Here is a 21,947-nt window from a genome sequence, read left to right as displayed (position 1 = left end):
CCACTATATAATATATTATTTTCAATAAACTTAAGCATATATGCAAGCATTCCAAGGTTAACATCAAGATTACGTCGTATGTGTCACTGCTATTTTTACATCAGTATCGTTTGCCCTTTTGCACAACAGAAAAAAGTCATTTTTTCATAGTCAGTTCATGCTCAACTATTGTTCCAAATGCTTTTTTTCTATTTAGAGAAAAGTGCGTAGGTTGTTAATCTTATCTCCATTTGTGCAAATCATTATTGCAGCCAATTTTTATTTCTCCTTATTAACTGTTTCCCCTCCACATTTGCACAAAATACAGAAATCATGTAGAAATCTAATCCAGTTCTTTATTGTGCCACAGACCCTCTAAGATTTGTGCCATTTGACAAACTACCTTACTTTTGAATGCGATTCAGTGTAACTTTTCAATTTGGCAGGGCATTATTCTGAACACAGTTTTAAGCTAAACTGTGTTTTACTAGCTCACTTGTAAGACTGTCTAATGAGAAAGTGTCAGTGGCCATATTGTGTGAGAGACTCCTTAAATGTCTTAAAATCATTCCCTGAGAGGAATGTTGTAGCTCAACAAAATTGTCTCATTCAATAAATAGTTAAAAGTCAGACTGGGAGGCATTTGTGTGAGAAAGGTGTTTGTCTACTGTCTATGTGAACTGGTCTAGTGCTGTGGTTTTCAGTATTTTTCTATTTGGGGAACTTCCAGTATTTTTTGGTGGCCCTTTTTATAGTTAATTTAAATCTGTTGACAATAGACATGCTCTGATAAGTTGATCCAGTTACTGGTTGTTGTTCTGGTACCACTGATGTTCATTGGAGACTTCAGGTGAAGTGTTTCAGTGAGGTTTTGGTGACTTGGCAACCTGAGACAGCTCAGCCCGTCACCCAGTGAGGCCTGGAAGGCAAGAATACAGATCCAGGAGGGAAAGGATATAGGATCAAGGCAACCAGCAGTTTGATTGCCTCTGGCTTCTGTCAAATAGCTGCTAAAAACTGTTGTTTGGCAGAAAAAACTTTAAGGTGGCATTAGTACCAAAAGCAGCATTTCTCCTTCTTGCTACATGTTCCCATCCTGTATAACTGCTTCGCTGAGTGCATTACAAGCATTTGTGTGGCTGTGCAGTGAATGGGGTCATAGAAAAAAATTACTTTTTTTTAGACAGGTTTTATTCCTCAATTTTTTAGTGTGCAGCCACAAACCATTTGCACTAGCACATATGAGAAGGGGACTGAAAATATGGGAATGACTTTGGGGAGGGTTCAGTTGTTTCTCTTTAATGATATTGATGACTTCTGACCCCTATGGTTTTATCTATCATTTTGTTTTGTTGCATGCATTAAAAGCTTAAGGAAAAATTCAACATGTTAAACCAACTCTCTTGAACTGTCACCTGTGTTTTGTCAAGATTGTTTCACTGTTCTATGATTGTCTATTACAGCTGATTGCGTACTTGTTTCTTTTGAAAAATGGCAGTAAGTTCTTTGTAATTGAGCTAAGCATTCCATATTCATTAGGAATCCTTTAAATTTTGTTCTGAGAAAATGAAGTTGCAAACACTTTTATTTTTACGTACAATATTTCTGATGAGCTTGTCAGTGACTTTTTTTTAAAGTGTGTTAACTCTTTTAAGGCTGTAAATAATTCCTTCTGAATATTCTAATGAAAACAAAACAGTGACCAAGTAAAAAAAAAGATGAATTAAAAATCTTTGAAGAATTCAAATAATTTAGCATAATTGGAGGAGCAAAGCAGACATGATCATCATCATAATAGATATTCATTTGGTAGAGCTATGTCTCAATTTCCTTCTAATTTTTTAAAGAATTTTGCATGTTTCATAAAATGCAGTTCAGAGCCACCAGGGCTGCTTAAGTTGCTGGTGTGATGAGTTTACACTAAGATGACAATCCATGACTTAGAGCAACTAAGACACAGGCACATGCTCCCTTCTGCCAGCTTTGTTCCTTGGGATGGTAACTTTAGGCATAGATGGAAGCTGTGACTTATTAAACTGCTCTTGTAATTTGCTTGGTTGAATGTGAGAGCTCTGACTGAGAGAGGCACTGAAAAGTTAATGTCACTTTCTGTTTGTTGGTCTATCTTGCTGTCAGAAGTTACTACCTGACTGGGAATCTTGTCTTAGTTTTATCTTTTTACAATCCAATTTAGCAGGTACTACAAATGACTAAGTATTTGAGGTAGCATATTTATTTTCAGACTATAGGACAATTTCATTTTTTCTATTGACATATTTCAGTAAGTTTATTTAAATATGAGAAAAAAGTGATGAGGTCTGACTTTCCTCTTACCATGTTTTAACTTCTGTTGCTTATGTTCCTAAATTACATGAGTGAAGCTGTCAGGAATGTTAATGTTGTATCTCTGCTTTTAAAGTGTGTGACATAAATTAGCATAGCACTCTGCTAAACTACAGAATGTAATTGTTATACTTCAAAAGATACTAAAATTTGAGGTGAGATAAATGGGCAAAATGCTGTGGGAAAAGAAAAAAATACTTAATGTTAATCTAAATTACTGAGAATTCACTTAACAGTGGCATTGCTTAGCAAGTCTGTGCCTCCAGTTTGTCAGTGACTGGGTGAAAGACAATTGAGAGTTTTTATTCTGTTCAGTGAAGGAGTGTGAATGACAAACCATAACCTTGTTTGAATGTTTTTCATTGATACGCACTCTGCAACCATATTGTTTGTATCTGTTATAGATCCTGGCTCTGCCGAACGCACAGCACAAAAAAGGAAGTTTCCCAGCCCTCCACATTCCTCTAATGGCCACTCGCCACAAGATGCATCAACAAGTCCTATAAAAAAGAAAAAGAAACCTGGTCTATTGAACAGTAATAATAAAGAGCAGGTAAGAGAAGTCATGGTCTTGTTATGCTAGAATATGAAACAATGAAGGACGTAGAGACAGCTGATCAGGAGCTCTCTCCTCTTCGGGAAGAGAGTTTCTGTACTCTAAGAGGTGGATATTCATTTTTGAATGCAGTGGGTGTAGGAGTTGGCATTATAAGCTGGATTTGTGTGTTCTTTTATTTTTGTTTTACATCTGTGTGAGAAAGACCACCTGTGTCCTGGTTTTTGATTTCATAATGCTAATAAGATGTATAACCAATAAGAGCAATTTTGAACAAAAGGATTATGAAGGAATATAGTAAGAATAGGAACAACAACAATAATAGCTGTTATTACTTAAAACCATTAAAAGGAAACGTTCAAGAGCATGATACCCTAGATTAAGAAAGATCTCAATGTCAGTGGAAGTCTTTCATCTGCTTTCAGTCCTACTGCCAATTATTAACAAAAGTCCAACTCCTTCCTTGGTACTCTGCAGATTCCCTCCTCTTCCTTTAAATTGCTGGGTAGTGTACGCTCCTACCAAACTAGTTAAATCAATCAGTCACACTGATAGTACTTTTCAGTCTTCATGCTTGAAACCTTATTTTCAGCGTCTTCTGAATATGAATTTATAGCATTTGTTGTAGTTCTTAGAGGAACTTGACTCCAGAAGACTTTGACAATTTCTGATTCATTGTATGATGCAAGTGAAAGAATTATATGAAGTGTATTGAATAGCAAATGCTGTAAAACATGTGCATCATCTTGGAAGAGATTACATGAAAGCAGTCTTTAGCCTTACTAGAATTATTTCTCATCTAATTTAATAATGACATGCCTGTGTATTTTTCAAAGTGCTTTTATGTGTCATATTTTGCCAGGATCATATAAACACAGGATTAAGTTCTGAGTGTTTAAAGCACTTTCTCCTGGTGTAACAGCATCCACGTTAGATATTATCCTCGTACAATTGCACTGGTCAAGAAAGAAAATGAAATTCCTAATCACTGCAGTTGTCCTGAAACAAAGACTGAATAAATCAGGCCTTGCTAGAGAACAGTCTTACAGTGTCAAGCGCATTTTATTTAAGGATAATTGGGAGGTCTAGAAATAGCATGTGTAGGCATGCTTGCACTAGTTTAATGTGGCCAGTTTGGCTTTTGCTGAGCTTCACTGCAGGCTGTATAAATTCCTCTACATCCTGGATGTTTACTAGGGAGATGTCACCCCACTGAAGTCTGAGCTTCTAACTGTGCAGCGTAGAGATAATTTTACAAACAGTGGAATTGAATCTTAGGGTATTAATTTCCACTTTTTATTCATGCATTTAAAAATATATGTGAAAACACAATTGCGGTTGTTGAACTTGATACATTCCCCTCAGTAAATCATTTTCTGTTTTCCAGGTATCTCAGACCTGAAATATTACAGGATAGAATTAAGTTGTATATCTAATGAAGAAAAGCACTCAGACTTGCTTATTTTGCTGTATTTGTTACAAGTTAGCAAGAAAATATCATCTATTTAGTTTTGTTTAGCTTTTACAAGTTGTTTTTAATTTAATATTGTCTTGCATGTCAAATTTGAAATGGGCATGCCTGAAGATGGTTATTTCTAAAGTAGGTGCAAAACTCTGCTCTATGTGGTAGCAGGAGTTGTTAAAGATTCTTTTACTGCTGAACAGATCTGAGCTAAGCATGCAGTTACTTGTTTTGCTCTCAGGTTATGTTTCAAGTATATTGTAGCTGATAGCTGTGGTTCTGATTGGCTGATAAATCCATTTTGAGGTATGACATCATCTCTGGAAACCTCCAACTTAATATTCTACGTTACAAAGTGTTTTGTAATATTTCGGTATTTTCAAGATACCGTTACTAAAGTTATAGTTGCATGAAGCTTTGTATTACATGTTGTGGATGCAGTAACAGATCTTCAGAACGGTGCCAACAGGTATTTAAAGTGTTGAAATACAAGCAAAGAATTATGGAATTGTAGAATGTAGCTAAGACAGGTTAAAAATCAGGAACTTCTGACACTTAATTGGTCAGTTATAATGTAATTGAAGTTGTCAGCTTGTTTTACTACTAGCTTCAATATTAATTTAAACTGACTACAAATAGTGATCTTTTTCTCCCCAAAACAGCACTAAAATACTGTTGTTTTTTCTTCAGTTTTCTATGTCATTCTACAGGTCTTAATAACTTTAATAGACTTTAAAACAAGCTACCACCTATTTGAGCTTAAATTGGCTAGTTGTGAAACAGTTGAGAAAACAAAGCTTTTCTTTCATCACTGTTAAAATTTAAACTCTTAAAACATTTTACTCTGATTAGAACAAGTGAAAAGGCCCTTTGCAGTTGAATCATTAATTTTCAGTCCTTCAGTTTTGTTGTTTGGGTCTTTTTTGACTCTCAGAACCTTTTTTGTTGTTGTTGTTGTTCTTAAACTTGGCTTAGACAAAATAAGGTGATAGATGTCTACAAGATATAAGCATCCTTGAAGAGAAAATTAATTCCTCTCATGCTCTAGCAAAAATGGACTTTGGTTTGGATGTTATGAGCTCATTTCTGTGGAATAGTTTCTTTCATAGGTTTTATATTTGTCTTAAAGCAGTATCTTTGATTCTTAGGAAGTTAGTGTGGATATACTGCTTATACCCACTTCAAAGTCACAATATGTATTAAATTCTTCTGGTAATTTCCTTTATCTGCAGTTGAGGAAATGCCCCATAGTTGCGTCTCCACGTATACGTTATTGAGATTTTGGTCTCACAGCTGTGGTGCATGTAGCTGCAAACAAAACATGTTTCTGCACTGTAAATTGCAACTTTCCCTTCTTCACTCTGGGTTTCCTTATGGCTTTGTATCTGTGTGAATGATTGTAGCAGTAATACATTTGAAATGTAGTTAAAGCCTTATGCTGTCCCTCTTATTCCACAGGATCTCATAGAACCTTCCTTCTGAAAGTCTTGTCATGTTACATGATTAAATATATATACAGAGAAAGTATAGAAAATTACACTTTGCCCATTTCCGTGGTGGGAACAAAGTATCTTTTTAGTAGCTGTATCATCTGTAGAATAGGAAATGAAAAACACCAAACCTGATAGAAATTTGAGTGAAATTTTAGGTAGCAGAATGCTTTGGGAACGTTTGCGGGTAACATCCTTTCTTTGCCTAAAATATTATACAGTGTTAGATAATTACAGATGATATCTCTTCTGGTGTATCTTTTGAGATGTAACATCTTCAGCTGGGTTGTCACTTCTGCGTCATCCAATTTGACCTTGAAGGTCCTCTATTCATGCAAATAATTAGACCTTGTCCTTTGTAACTTTAGAAATCTAGAAATATCACGGTCCAAGCTGGCATGCTGGTGGTTTCTGGTGACATTAATTTATGCCCTGTGTGGCTAATTTTGTACAGGATGCTGGAAAGGTATGGAACATGCATATGCTTGCACTGTTCTATGAGTCACATGGGCATGAGACAACTCAAGGGTCTAAGAACTTGCAGATGTGTAAATGGTGTAGGACGCATGCAAAATTACCTGAGAACCAAACAAAATGGTTCTGCAAACTACAAGCATTTGGATAGTTACAAGTAATGTCATGAGCAAATGGTTTTACATCAAACAAAAAAAATCACAGTAAATAAACTGCCTAAAACTCAAGATTGTTTCCTTCCATGCCCTCCTCAGTAAATCACCCCTATAATTAATACCAAACAGAAAACTTAAGTTCCTTTGTCATTAATAAATAGAATGTAGTTTTCCAATAAATGTCAGCAGCTCTTCAAAGCTGATCTAACAAACTTTAGGTATCTGGGGACCCATTTTAGCCAGCCCAGGCTCTTCACGTCTTGTGTTTTGGCATCAGCTGTGTCATCTTTGAGCTCTCTGGGGCTCAAGTGGAAGACTTCATGCGGTTTACAAAGTTAACACTATTTTCTAGTGCAGGCAAACCAGTGGACATTGTGAGTCTTAAGTTCTGATATGCATTTAAATGGTGGATTAAATCTCTCCCAGTGTTCCCGCTGCTGTAGCAGAGGTGGCTGTTCAGGATGTGAATTTGCTCCTTTGTCATCCTACTCTACAGTTTGCCTTATTAGTCAGAATCGGCACTGGCTTGCTTCATTGTACAAAGTTGTGAACTACTGCAACCTAAGACAGATTTGCGTGGTGTTCAACCTCTTGTTTCAGGACTAACTTCTTCATCTGTCCCAAGTTTAGCCACCACTAAATATCTCAGTATTTAGCTTGAACAGCCCCATTGAATTCTGAGTTTAGAGGACCTAATAGCTTCTATAGGAAAACTTCTTTCTTGAAGATAAAAGTGTTTACTGGCTTTTGTTGGGTTGCATGTCTTGCACTCAATGCCCTCACTTGCCACAAAAATATATTTTCAGTCTTGAGTGTAAACTGGCGTTTGACATCTGACTAAGAAGTAAACCTCTTTATGAAAGATTTTGTGCAATGAATAGGATACTGTGCTTGCATAGATGTTAATCAAACTTGTAAACTGCTGTTTGCTTATATATTATGAATATTATTATTTGAAAAAATGCAAATTTGTTTTGAAACCAAACCTGTTTTTCTTGCCTACATTTCAGTCAGAACTAAGACATGGTCCGTTTTACTATATGAAGCAGCCACTCACCACAGACCCTGTTGATGTTGTACCACAGGATGGACGGAATGATTTCTATTGCTGGGTTTGTCATCGGGAAGGCCAAGTCCTCTGCTGTGAACTCTGTCCTCGGGTTTATCATGCTAAGTGTCTGAAACTGACAGCGGAACCAGAGGGGGATTGGTTTTGCCCAGAATGTGAGGTTAGTTTGATGTAAGGAGTGGATTTCTTTCTTGTATGTGAGATATAAGCAGCTTTTTTGCGTTCTGAAATGTTTCTGGTTTATTCCTACATTGCCTCTTGGTAAAGGTACCAGAAAAATTCGTACAGGAGGCATCCATTGCTGCTTCACCACTTTTTCTGTGTGTGTACGTGGATTGTGTTTGCCTTCTTACCGCAAGTCTTCAACTTTGTGTTTCCATCTCTAGAGAAGGCACCATTTCAAAGAGTGATCTCTTCATCAAGCACCTCTAATTCTGAAAACATTCTGCAGTTTTGACTAGTTTAACTTGTGCTTCTTCTAGTGGGCTGATCAGCTCTGCAGCAGTGCAGAAAAAAATTGCACTGTAGGGTCTACATAAACAAGTGGGTATTTTATTACTATTCTTTTCTGCAGGGCTGAGGAAGAATTTAATCATTCCTTTCCAATGATTCCTGGGGAGAGAATACTTAGCATCAAAGTATCGTTAATGAAAGCAAATCGGTTTATCGCATGTTTTATCTTAATCACTTACTGTATTAGAGCACAGGTGACCTTCTCACTCGTTCACATTGCTGTGAACCTGCATTGTATTTGGGAATTTTGTGTATTCACACATTCACTTTGCTTGATCTTGAAGACGATGAGTAATTTTCTGGTCTTTTCCCTTTTCTTTTTTTTTTTCCCCCCTGATTAACATACCTGGAACAAAAACCAAGTAAAACAAGCATCTGAAGTACTTATACTGTGTCATCAGAAATGTTTTGTTTCTTATAAGATAGTTATTATCTTCCATTTGAATGCTAGAATGTTTCAGTGGAGACGAATTTACCTAGAAATGTTTGCTGACAAAATATTTTTTAATCTTAACTTTTAGAAAATCACAGTCGCAGAATGCATAGAAACACAGAGTAAAGCTATGACAATGCTCACCATTGAACAGCTATCATATTTACTGAAGTTTGCACTACAGAAAATGAAACAGCCAGGGGTAAGGAAGACCTTTTTTTTTTTTTTTTTTTAAATGCTTGGATCATATGTTTGTCATAATCCTGGGTTTTGCTTCCTTTTGTGGATTATGAATCTGGCTTATTTTATCAGATTGTACATGACACCTTCTGTGCTGTCTGCCATCTCTCTAGTACAGACAGATTAGTTTAGGCTGTATATACTGTTTTGGAGTGCATTTAAAATGTAGTTTCTTGATGTAACTTCTGGACTTAGTTTCAGTAGGTGTAGTGAAAATATAATGTGGCTTTCCAGTGGGATGCAGTGGTTTCTTACTCACCAAAAGTGGACAGTGCTGGCTCTGAGATACAGGGGGAATGAGGAGACATGATCTCTTACCAATACAGTTATATGGGCAGGAACCTTAGGCATAGACACTGTTACAGTATTTATTATACCTGTTGAAAACTTAGCTTCTATCTGTTAGTAGAAATTGTTCTTACCACAAAAGTTAGTTGTATCATATACTTCTAAAACACTGAAGAAATTTTCCTCAGTGTGGTGAAAACCTGTGCCATTAACTTGCATGCAATATGAGGCTGCTGTTCTATGATTTTTTTATCATGGAGGTAAAACTGGTTTTCCTCCAACTTGTACCTATCTCCATGTCTGTCTTAGACTCACTTCTCAAAACCACCATGCCTCAAAGTTTCAGCTATTCCAGTCACTCATTCTTGCTTTGAAGTTTTGGCAATTCTGGTCAGTTGTTTTTCACTATGCAAGAGTTGCCTCGTTTTCATATGTGTGAAGAAAACAGTAAATCAAATACAATGTGATAAATTACCAAGGGTTGTCTTAACTTCTGTTGCCTTCTTGTTCCCGTACATAAGTTAGAGGAGCAGGGAGAGTGTCTCTGTGCCTGCGTTGTTATAGTAAAATATGTTTGGAACACCAGATATGCAGAAATACAGGCTCTCTGTAACTCTGATCTCTCTATGATAAGTATTTTAGCAGGACAATAGTGACAATTTCTGGGAAGGTTACTCTTAAGTACTGAAAGATTTTGGCTCTTGGAATCGTTTTACTCTGGAGTGGTAAATACTATCCTATTAGATGGAGCCGTTAGAAGCTTTAAGTGCTGCTTTTCAGAAGCACAGTGTCAGTGTTTATATTGAATTCACAAAGTGTTTTGAAAATGTGGTTAGAAAGCTAACGTTTAATGAATGCTATTGAGATATTTTGCCCTTTTATGCATTTTACTAATAACCTATTGTTTTGGTACCTGAGTACTTTGATTGGTTGTGTTTGAAGAATTGCAGTCCCTCCTCATTAGCAGATAAAATGTAGAGTCCCACTGAAAAAAGTTTGAATGTGTTTGCATTACCAAGGCACCGTTGTTTTGAAAGCTATGAATCTAATGAGAGTCTGAAAAAAGAAGTATTTGTGAGTCTAGCAAATTGGAAATTTAGTGTCTTTATTCTGCTAAAATCTGTTGAGCCTCATCTGATACTCCTCACAAAATAACCCTACTGTAAATAGTAACAGTACATTTTACAAAACCCCTAACTTTTGCAATTCATTACTTCCAGCATATGAAAAATCAGTTAAATGAGATCTTTTAGTTGTTCTTTTGCCTTATTACTTCACAAAATTTTATAATTACCTTTAAAGAATTTTCTCTGACATCACAGTTGGAAGTAGTATTAGAAAAAGTGTGAGTATTGTGTCATTGATGAAACTGTTCAGTATTAATAAGCAGTGTGATTTTTTTTCTTTTTCTTCCCCTAACAGACAGAGCCATTTCAAAAGCCAGTTTCACTGGATCAACACCCAGATTATGCAGAATATATCTTTCATCCAATGGACCTTTGTACATTAGAGAAGGTTTGTATAAAGCTAAGGGAGGAAATTTCCTTGAGTTTGATTGCTATCATTAAGATTTCTGGAGTGTTTGATGGGAGGGGGAGAGAGGTTGCTTGAAATTATTTTGATGCTTTTTTTTGGTTACTATAAATGCCAGTTCAGTTACAGCTTAAAAACAATCATATGCCAACTGACCAAGTCCACCGTTTTATCTGAACCAGTAACAAATGCTCAGGAAAAACAGTGTGAAAAAGACAAGCTTACACTGATGACTTCCTCCTGTATAAATTCATCTGATTCCAGGAATGATCCTGTGGGGAGACTTCATTAACCAGAGTTTGAATTTGATCATCATGTTTGTAAGCTATTAATGGATAACTGGTCTGTTAATTTGGGACCATTTGAGTGTATATCCAGGGGTCATTCCAGACTCGTTTTACTGATCATTCCACAAATACTGTAATCTCCTCTGCACCTGAGGTGTGGAAGAAAAAAGAAACAGTCAAGAGGTGGATAATGGGACTTTTATTCTCAGTTCAATAATAATTTAAAAGTTTCAAATCGTGAAGAAGTTCTCCATTCTCCACTGCTTAATGAAGAGTGAAGCATTGCAGAGTTTTGTTCTGCTATGACCTGGTGAAGGGACAGCAAGTTTTCATTCTCCATGTCCTTACAATGGAGGTTGATGTCTTTATGTATAAAAGTGTAACAAATCCGTGTGACTGATTTTATCTCATCAAATTACTTTACCCAGTGGGTAGACTGAAATATCAAACATACTGTCTTATATACTATGACCAATAATATTTTTCTGGGTCTTGTAAAAATTAAAAAATAAAAATGCTGTGGAGCGATAATATGTCAGTAGAAGAAATCAAGGACTCAGTTTTCTGAAGAGTCATCGAATGGAACACTGTTTCAGGAAATGAACACTTTTTTTGGAAATGTTAAAGTTGCTGATCTAAATAATTCATTATTTAGAGTTAATTTAGACAGTTTATACATTTTCAGGGCAGTCAAAAGACCCTGAATTTGAGAGATTCTTAAATATTTAGAATCATAAGTCTTACAGTAAATAAGTAGTCAGTTTTATTAATGGTAGGACTGATAGGAAACAGTGTTCAAGAAGAAGCTGTCACTTCACTCATTTCTGTTTCCTGATTCATTCTTAATTTTTTCTTTACAGAATGTTAAGAAGAAAATGTACGGTTGCACTGAAGCATTTTTGGCTGATGCCAAATGGATTTTGCACAACTGCATTATTTACAATGGGGGTAAGTATTAATATGTACTTATGTCCTCAAATATGAAACTTTGAAATAGTTAAAGTCATAGAGCAATTTGTAGACTTCTAGTTGGCAAATGCTGAAAGCATCTTCCTGTTAATGACCACAGTGCCTAAACACGACAGAATTTTTTTTTTAGTAACAGGCATACGTAAAACTGTAGGACCAAATACAGCCTGTGCTGTCACTTGCTTATTCCACCTTAAAAAAATTTCAAATAAGTTAGAATCATAGAATGGTTTGGGTTGGAAGGGACCTTAAAGATCATCTTGTTCCAACCCCCAAGTTGCTTTAGCGTTTTGCATTGTGCAGCACTTTATGGGAGACTTAACTGAGGAGGTGATACAGCATGTCCCTCACTGAAGGAGTGTATCAGGGGTGGGCAGGCTGCAATAGGCTTCAGAAAGGAACATTTAAAGATTGTTACAATGTTATATTGAAAAGAAAAGTGCCTACCTTGTGCTTTTGCAAGCATGCGGTTTATACATACCTGTTTTTTTTACATTGTCTCTTTAGATGTTCTCTTTTGTCTTTAATGTTAACTTTTAAAACTAAAACCTGGTGATTTTATCATAATTCTAGCATAACAATTTTCTTGGTTAAGCATTTTATTGTTTCCTCAGGAAATCACAAATTGACACAAACAGCAAAAGTCATCATCAAAATCTGTGAGCATGAGGTATGTGTGCACCAATTAATTGTTCTGTATTTTTAAAGTGTTCCCTTTCATGTATTCATGAGTGAAATAATGTGTTTTCTAATGTGTGTATTGTGTAACTATAATTTTTGTAGGCTTTCTTATGTTTAGATATGCATATCCATGGCCTACAGAATGATTTTTGACAAGGGCATTGCTAATGTGTCTTCCATTAGGATATTCACTATCTATAATTAAGACTTGCAGGGGGGAGGGAAGAGAAGAAAGTGGACATATGGATTCTGCGCAAAGACACATATCTTCTAAATGAATGTTTGGAGTTGGAAAAAGAGACCCACATCTTATGATTCATAGATGCGTTTTTGGTGGTTCTTTTGCTGTGACAATATGGAATTCCTCTGAATAAATGCAAAAATGACTGCATGCATTCTTAACTGATCATTTGCACTGATTTTATTTCAGTGGCAATCCATAATGTTTAGTATTACAAAAACTTGCTATTCTAAATGTACTGTATTTGAACAATATTGATTTCATTGATAGAAATTACCTGATGATCTGACCCTTTGTATTTATAGAATTGCTTTCTCCATCCCCGGGTTGACACAGCGATATCCATGATTCACCTGAATTCTGAGAATTTATCAATTCTTAATAGAACAAAATACATGTATAACCTGAGCCTGATATCTTAACTAGTTTATCTAATATGAGCATAAGGAGTAAAATATTTTATTTTTGGTTCTGCATAAATTATGAAATTAAATGCCCAGCTGAGGTTATATTTTTGCCATTGGAAGAAATTATGATAAATAATTCTTTATCACTGAAATAAATACAACATCAAACAAAGGATGGTTTGGTTTTTTTTGACTGGAGTAAATGACAGTAGCATACAATCTGAAGAGCGATGTAAAAATGTGATTTATTAACTGGAATGCATACGTTACAGGAGTAGACAAAGATGGGTGTCTGTCAAAACAGTGTTGATTTCACAGCAAGTAAATATTGATTTATGACCACAAATCTGTGGAAAAATGATGCTAGCAAACTAGACAGGCTAACATAATACTGATCACACTTTGGACTCTGTTTAAGCTATTCAATAACTGTTTGCTTTTTCCTTTCAGATGAATGAAATTGAAGTATGTCCGGAATGTTATTTAGCTGCTTGCCAAAAACGAGAAAATTGGTTTTGTGAGCCTTGTGTAAGTTAAGGATTATGGTAGTCTAGCTAACACATTAAACTAGCAGTTCTTATTTGATGGTTGCTTGTTATCCCCCCATTGTTTTAAACCTGTGTTGGTTACTGAGTCAAGGAAAGCTGCTGTAGTTCACCAAGTAGCTTGTGCTTGCGCATCATGCTCTTTGTGGAGTCAGACTGTCTCAAGATGTTTAGCTGTAAGGTTGCATGCTTTTACAAAAGGATTGGTTCAGTCAGAAATAACTGTAAAGGGTGTCAGCAACCAGTTAGCAACTTCTCTGTCCTCAAATATAAGATACCTGCTCCTGGGTCATCTGTGCTTGCATGTGGTACTTGCACTCAGGGTAAGATTTCTGAAATGTGAATGTCTTTCTGCAGGTGTGGATCTGAGAATTTAGACTTGATTTTTCTTTCATGACCTATTAATAGGTTGTCTGTTTTTGTTTAATGCTGCACCAAACTTGAGAAGACTCCTTAAGATTCTTAAGTAGAAGTGTATAATCCATCAAGTTCTGTCTTGGACTTCTGTCAAAATTAGGGAATTTGGAAGATTGGCCCTAGCTTAACTTACGTTATGCTACATATTTGGAGAGGACTAATCAAAAATAAATGAATAAAAAAAGTGTGATTACGGTGTGTTTAATTGAGATACTTAAGGTTTTATGGTTTGGTTTTTTTTTGTTTTGGGTTTTTTTTTTTTTTTAATTTTATTGTCCTCTCAGGATTTATTATGTATCTATCAAGTATATAGTAAAATGGAATCTTGTATTTGGCAAGTGCCTTGTGCATGTTGGATCTTTATTGACTGTAAGGAATACATACAATTAAAAAAAAAACCCCACAACATGTTGTTTATCCGATTTGAAGGTAATACTGCTTGTATTTTCTTACTGTGTATTTTGCCTCTTCCTCTAGAGCAATCCCCACCCTTTGGTCTGGGCTAAACTCAAAGGCTTTCCATTCTGGCCTGCTAAAGCACTGAGGGATAAAGATGGGCAAGTTGATGCCCGTTTCTTTGGCCAACACGACAGGTGGGAATTTAACGAAAGGATGTCTTTGGCTGTACTTACAAAATTCTTGTTGTAATTTTGTGCTCTTAGAGTTTTTGGATCCTTTTGAACCTTGACCCTAATAAACTACATAATACCGTAGCATATGCAGTCTTAGTTTCTTACATGATGTCTGTGTAATGTAAGTCGTGTTTGTAAGATTAATACATACATAATCTCAGTGAGTATGCAAGTTAATTCCTGTGTTTGGTTTTGTGCTGCAGAGAACTGTAGTTCTTAAAGGTGGAAGAGGCCAATGAAGTTGTTTATGTTGTCTAAACACTATGGGAATAAACACACAATTGTAGATTTAAAAAATATAGAAAAAATATAGTAAATATAATCGGTGTCGAAAATGCCAGTTTTGCTCTGAAAGGAGTTAAGTTTTCTGTACTTGTGAATGAACTCTCTGCACAAAAGAAAGCCATGATGGATACGAGTTGATTTGTCATTAATTGAAAATATAAATCTATATAGATGTAAAAACATGTACTGTATAAAAAACTGTATAGGGCCATGAAATAATTAAGTCAAAGTTCCTGTTATTTTAGCATCTTGGAAGGCACGGTTTTAGAGTCTGTCGCATTTTGTGATAAATCAAATCTGTCCAATACTTGTGGATAGAACTTTTCCTGGCATTGAGGAGTTTGATCACCCTGACATGGGGTGTAAAATAGAATATTATATTTTTAAGAATGTGCTTGTGAAGTATTTTTTTCCTGACCTGCTTTTTATGGTTTTCTGCTAACTATGACAGATGGAAAGACTATTTAGTTATGGTCGTCTTACAGTTACATAGACTATTCTAATTAGGAATATTTTGTCATATTTGACCAGCGTTTATTCATGTTTTATGTGTGCTGGGTAGAGTAAAATAAGCTAGTGATAATCTAAGGCATGCAGTTTGCTTATTTATCAAAACTAAGCACTGAACTATTAAAAGAAGAAGGTAGAGATGGTCCTTTGAAAGGATCAGAGGTGTGCATATCTTTACAGTTAGGCTAAAATAAATTAGTATGTGCACAAAAGTTGCCAATGTCAACCCACAGTGTGAAATGTAGTTATGTTATCTTTTATTTTTCTGTTTTATATATAGGGCCTGGGTTCCGATAAATAATTGCTACCTCATGTCTAAAGAAATTCCTTTTTCTGTGAAAAAGACTAAAAGCATCTTCAATAGTGCAATGCAAGAAATGGAGGTTTATGTTGATAACATTCGTAGAAAATTTGGAGTATTTAATTACGCACCTTTCCGGACACCATATACTCCCAACAATCAATACCAAATGTTATTAGACCCTGCAAACCCAACTGCTGGAACTGCAAAGACAGACAAACAAGAGAAAATCAAACTGAACTTTGATATGACAGCATCACCCAAGATTCTAATGAGCAAGTCTATGCTGAGCAGTAGTACTGGTCGTAGGATTTCATTGACAGATATGCCACGGTCACCAATGAGTACAAACTCATCAGTTCACACTGGATCGGATGTTGAACAGGACGCGGAGAAAAAAGCAACTTCCAGTCATTTTAGTGCCAGTGAAGAATCCATGGACTTTATTGAGAAAAATACAGGTAAAAAAAAAAGGGGGGGGGTACAGGACTTTGCATTTGGTTAATGCACTAGTTTATTCCATGTACTTTTTAAAAACAGACTGTATTATAACTCATTTTATGAATAAATTTTAGAAAAAAAAGATGGGTTTAACTTTCAGTATCACAGATAAGAAATAACAGTCCTTTCTGTCACACTAAGAAGGAATAAATAATCTTGAAAAGTGCCCAAAAGCCTTCAGTTTAAACAGCAGGAATAGTTGTAACTATCAAAATGAATGGAGAGTGGAATAATAAATACAAAAAGAGTTAGAATTGTCATGATTAGGAGGTATTGTATTTAAAATTGATAGCTCTTTTTCAAGGCAATGAGCTTCATTTATAGTGTTCCCAACTGAGAAGCTAAAATATGATAAAACTACAGTTCCATAGGCAGAGTGGATAAAGAGAAAAAGGAGTGTAGAATACAGAATTTGGGCTTCTCAGACTTATAATATAGTCAAAGACCAAATGCTAGCTAATTTTGTACGCTCAAGCAAACTACTTTATCTTAGTTTTTTCATCCATAAAAGAAAGCTCATCATTATCTGAAAGAAATGATGAAGTATATTAATTAATGTGAGTGTTTTAAAACTTTGGTTTTGGTAAAAGGATGTCTTTGTGTAGAAAACTACATCAATATTTTCCGTTACAATTTTTAGATAAAATGCTGTTATTTATTTATTCATTATAATCTTATTCTTTCTAGCCAATAAAGGCTAGGCTGTGAAACTACCTTTGGGTGCAAAAGTGCCTTGTGATATGATCCTGTCCATCTTCAGAAAGTGATGACAAAGTAACTATGACTTTAAATATATGAAATACTTCGATTTTTCAGTAGAGTAACATGTCAAAAGGAATAATTCATTTTATACATAAATTATCACATATATATGTGTGTACAGCTCTTATACATAAAGTGTAGCTAACAGGTACTGTTTTGTGTCTTAAAATACAGAGCTTTTGTTATACCGCATTATTATTTCTTTGTAATAGTGGGGATATTAATGGAAAGTCACATTAAAGCTATTTTGTCAGATAAAGATAAAAGAAGATGGCAGATGTTATCCTAGTACTCTGGATTCTTGAATATCATAGCAATTCTGGGGAATTTTTCTAACTTTTCCTCAGGCCTTACTATCCTCTCTCCTAGTGCATAGAAATGCTGGATTGGACTTACCAGCTGTTAAACTAGAATATTGTTTCCCTGGCATTTCTACCTGTTTATTGTTACAAATGCTAACTTTTGTAATATTTACTTTATGTATAAACTTAGCTGTCCTATTACTGGAATCCGTGTGTTTCAATTCAAATGTAAATTAAATTACTTGTTTGCTGTAAAAAGTAATTTGAGTAGTAATGACTGCACTATCCTTAGACAAGAACACTTTTATTTGGATGCCTCTGTTGTGTATTTTGAGTGATGTATAGAAAATAAATTGGAAACAGTTACTGAAACAGTAGATATCGCTACTGTTTAGGAATCTGAGAATATATAAGCAATCCTTGATGTACTGGGGAATAAAGTGTCCAGTAGTGAGTTTAGGATGACATTTTCAGAGCATTAAGCAGAGATTTAACAGACAGAAATTAGTCTCTTGCTGACAAAAATTAGTCCTTTTTTTTTAAGGTAATGGCCTGCAATGCTTCCCTTTCTAGACTGTTTGGCTGTTTCCAGAAGTTTGTTTTTGAAACATTATTTCATGGAGATTTTAAAGGCTCAGAGCATAGGATTTTGCTTAACCTCTGTATAAGTTAGAATATCGGAGACATTTGGTTAGTGATCTCCAGCTGTAACTTACTATGATTCGTACTTTTAATTCTCTGTTAATGTAGCTAGAAAATGGTGTAGGTGGAGTTTTCTGTGTTTACTTACATACATGAATTAAAATAGGTAGCAATTTAGAGTGTCAGAATTTGTTAACATCTAAAATAACCGAATCTTGAAAGCTAGAAACTTTCTGTGACTGCAAACAGAGTGGTTTTGAGAGGGAGTACACATTTGGCCCAGCTATATAGCTGCAATAGAATTATTTTCTTTACAATTTCTTTCTTTATTAAACTAAAATTAAAGGGATAGTTGTAACTTGCAATGGAGGTATAACACAGTGTTGAAATTATTAAACAAAAATCCTTTCCCTGCTTGTGTAGGTTTAAAAGCTGTTTTGTCCCAGTGAATATGGCTTTATTGTGATTATTTTTAAATCTGCCTTTATTAATTTTGTACTTTTTCAGCTTCTCCAGCACCAACAAGAACGGGTCAAGCAGGGAGCTTGTCAGGCAGCCCCAAACCTTTCTCTCCTCAAGCATCAACACCAATTTCTGCTAAGCAAGAAAGAACTTCCACTCCAGGAAGTATTCTGAATCTTAATCTTGGTTAGTCTTAACCTTTGAAAATCTAATACTGTTATAGCTGAACAAATTACAGTGGTGTCAATGCAACATAATATGAACAAACTTTCTTGTATGTGGCTTTAAATGAGGCAGATGTATAATTATTGTTTCATCAAATATGCAGTTCTTTTTTTGTTTCATAAATGAAAGTTCCTGTTATTGTTTCTTCTTGTTGATGAAAGGAAGTAGTTAAAGGATGATTTTTTTTTTTTTTTAGCTGAACTGTACAAATGAATGTTTCTAAACAGTAGGTAGGTTTCTAAAGGTTGTAATTACATGAGCATTGCTGCTCTTCACCCCTCAGACTCTCAAGTGAATTGCTGGCAAGGTTTTCTTGTGGTCTTTAGGATTTAGGATTTACTAGGGCTTCTTTTTTCTTGCTGCCTTCACATCGCCTCCTCACTGACCATCCCTCTCTAGGGAGATAGATGGATGAAAGGAATTAGTAGATGTCTTGAAAATCTCTAGAAGTAAATTTTGGGATTCTGGAATTTTGAAAGGTGGAGTGGGTAAGTACTAAGTTGATAAAACAGTTCTGAAAGTCAAACAGATGTAAATCAATTTCCTCAGTCATGCTTTGTTCCTGTGAGTATTCTGATTCAGTTCTGGCTACTTTTTACCTCCACATGATATTACATGGAGAAGCAGCATTCTGCCCCTTGGTGTTAGCCAAATACTTCAGGAAGGCTTGAGCTCAAATGCTGAATTCATGTTTTCAGTGGGTTACAGGTATTCTGATTCTGGATACAAGCTCACAAGTATATTTTTCAGTGTGTTAATCTATCTGTGTGGACATAACCATGGAATTGATTTCTTCTGCTGCACTGCAGCTGTTTGTTGTCTTATCTGAGGTGACAATGCATTTGGGAAAACATTAAGAAATATGTAGTGCTGCAGTAGTGTGAGCCACAGATGGGAGACATCAGCTGGAGCATAGAATATTTTGAATAAATAGTGTGGATTGGAAAACCCAATGTTATGGTCCATGAGCAATACCATAAAAGAACAGCTAGTACACTTTCAAGTAGAATATCAGTTATTTTTTCAGCTTTAGGGGAGTTTCCTTTGCTAAATATACTCTTTGGTGCTAGGAATGAAAATGGCAGCCCTTCTTCATTTAATAGTATCAGCTGTGCCAGCCATAGATTCATCTGTGAATCCTATGGTTTTCAGATACGACTTAGCGTGTCTCATTGTCATGCATAATGTGAACAGGGTTTCTCACTGAAAAAACAAAAGTGAAAGTCCGGAAAACAAAGGCACTTATGTACCTTGAGTGGAGTACTAGGAGGACTCCATGATCGTCCTCCAATTCAGCAATAAGGAAGGTAAAATAATGGAAATGAGCCATCTGTTATTACTGGCAGACTGACTAAATTGAAAAATGGAGTAAATGGAAAAGTGAATGACCAAGCTATACACAGATTGCTTGGAAAAAATACATATTCCAGACAGTATAGGAGCTGTCCTTGTATAACAGAGGCAGAAAAGATAGAACAAGAAGTTTGACCAAGTAAGGAGTGAAAATTTTCAAATTGGTTATGAGAAAAAGTAAAGACTTTGGAAATGAGAACTTGAAGATTTCTCCACAATGGGCTTGTCGGCCCTTTGGCTCTGTTTTCTTTTTACTAATACTTTGACATTAATGAGACAGATTGGAAATCCAAATGTCAGTGGTACCTCCTTGTAGGTTAGATAGAGAAATTTGGATTGCGAGACTTCTTTCATATATTAAGATGTAGGGTTCCCTGGGGAGGTGTTACAGTGTCTCAACTTTATCTTCACCCATTCTCCATTTTTCCTTCTGTTTGTATCCTGCCATGTAGTTAACTAAGGCTATGAAAGCCTTGAATCAAATTCTGTGCTAAGAGTGATATAACCATTACTGCTGTGGAATTAGTGTGGATGGGGTGACATAGTTAGCACAGGAAGAAGAAACCTAATTTAGTAAACATTTCCAAGACAAGGAACAAATTTTTCAAAAGTACTTAAGTGACTTAGAACCTTCATTTTTATTTTCAAAATTTACACTACACTGAAAGTGGTAGAGTTTGTATTATGTCTAGTCTCTTCCAGTATGAATATATGACATGAGGAGTGTGAAATTCAGTATTACTTTTATGACTATTTCACTGGGACTAGAAAGGATGATTGAGTGTTATTTAGGCTGAATTCGTGTATGCTATAATGCATATATATTACAAGCCAGGATGATCCAAATTATAGCCTGTATATTTGGCTTATGGGATTGCACCACACAAGTTGCTGCCTCTAGGAAGAGATGAGGAACTGCTATTTTAGCAATAAACAAAAACTGCGTGAATACGTGAATGGTACCTTCTGTACCTACTCTATCTGTAATATACATTCTATTTGTAACCTGATAGGAGAAAGAGTGGCCAAGCCTGACTGAGGCAACTGTACTGCTGAAGCTGAGACATTATTTACTATGGCTCTTAAATTTTAAATGTGGAATGTACCTTGATGTTAAGTTCAAACTTGTAAAGAATGTCTGGTCAGAGGAATCATTGGCTCAGCCCTCTGTATTAATTTTACTTTTCTCTGAGTTGTGCATCAACAAAAAACGTCTTGTAAATATATGTGGCTTGGGTTTTTTTTAAAGTAAAATAAGGCAGTACTGTGACATCTTTAACTGCTGTGGAATGAAACTCTAAATGAAGCACAAATGCACATTGTGCCAATGTTGCCTTTTGTCTTCTCCATGGCCTCGGTCCTTTTCCAGCATATGGCATTGGATCTTTTGATCCTACCATGAGCCAGTTCAAGGAGCTAAATTGGCCAAACCTAATTCTTCTCTCCATTCCTTCCCCCTTCTTCATGTCTCCTTCCTCCTCCCCCAAACAAGGTGTTTTAGTGCCCTGAGCACTAATGGAGTGTCAGCACTGTTGGCAAAGAGTAAAGGATAGGACTATGGAACAGAAACATAACCTCTGAAATTGAAAAATTGAAACAAAAATGTGAAACTTAGCTGCTAAGACAGTTTTAGCTTTAGCACTGTAGTCTGTACTCTTTGCAGACAGATCTGTATGTTTCAGAGTGAAAATTCTCTACATGTATAGGAGAGCTCCAGAGAAGATTTTGCTGACATAGATTGAAAAAATTATTTTATCTTAAATTTATTAATCTATCTAGTGTAACAATCCACATTTTTATTTCTATTCTCATTACTTATCTTTTGAATTTTAAATGGTGACTATAAGGATTTTTATTCCTATTTGATTTTCTCTGTGAAAGTATTACTAC

At 35.5% G+C, this 21,947-nt stretch overlaps 1 protein-coding gene across 1 annotated transcript in view; it reads left to right on the top strand.

The window, feature by feature from the left end:
• Positions 1 to 21,947, top strand: part of ZMYND8 (zinc finger, MYND-type containing 8) — a 64,925-nt gene that overhangs the window by 25,261 nt on the left and 17,717 nt on the right. Inside the window, exons 3-12 of the mRNA XM_009326729.1 lie at positions 2,727 to 2,875; positions 7,470 to 7,688; positions 8,563 to 8,676; positions 10,425 to 10,517; positions 11,683 to 11,770; positions 12,406 to 12,461; positions 13,571 to 13,648; positions 14,560 to 14,675; positions 15,790 to 16,271; positions 18,525 to 18,665. Coding sequence (XP_009325004.1) covers positions 2,727 to 2,875; positions 7,470 to 7,688; positions 8,563 to 8,676; positions 10,425 to 10,517; positions 11,683 to 11,770; positions 12,406 to 12,461; positions 13,571 to 13,648; positions 14,560 to 14,675; positions 15,790 to 16,271; positions 18,525 to 18,665 — 1,536 coding nt within the window. The remainder of the gene's footprint in view (positions 1 to 2,726; positions 2,876 to 7,469; positions 7,689 to 8,562; positions 8,677 to 10,424; positions 10,518 to 11,682; positions 11,771 to 12,405; positions 12,462 to 13,570; positions 13,649 to 14,559; positions 14,676 to 15,789; positions 16,272 to 18,524; positions 18,666 to 21,947) is intronic.

This window comes from Pygoscelis adeliae, unplaced genomic scaffold (genome assembly GCF_000699105.1).
Source record: "Pygoscelis adeliae isolate BGI_AS28 unplaced genomic scaffold, ASM69910v1 Scaffold286, whole genome shotgun sequence".
NCBI classification, from domain to species: domain Eukaryota; kingdom Metazoa; phylum Chordata; class Aves; order Sphenisciformes; family Spheniscidae; genus Pygoscelis; species Pygoscelis adeliae.
Note: the sequence above shows the minus strand (reverse complement) of the source record. Positions and strands in the feature narration are given on the sequence as shown.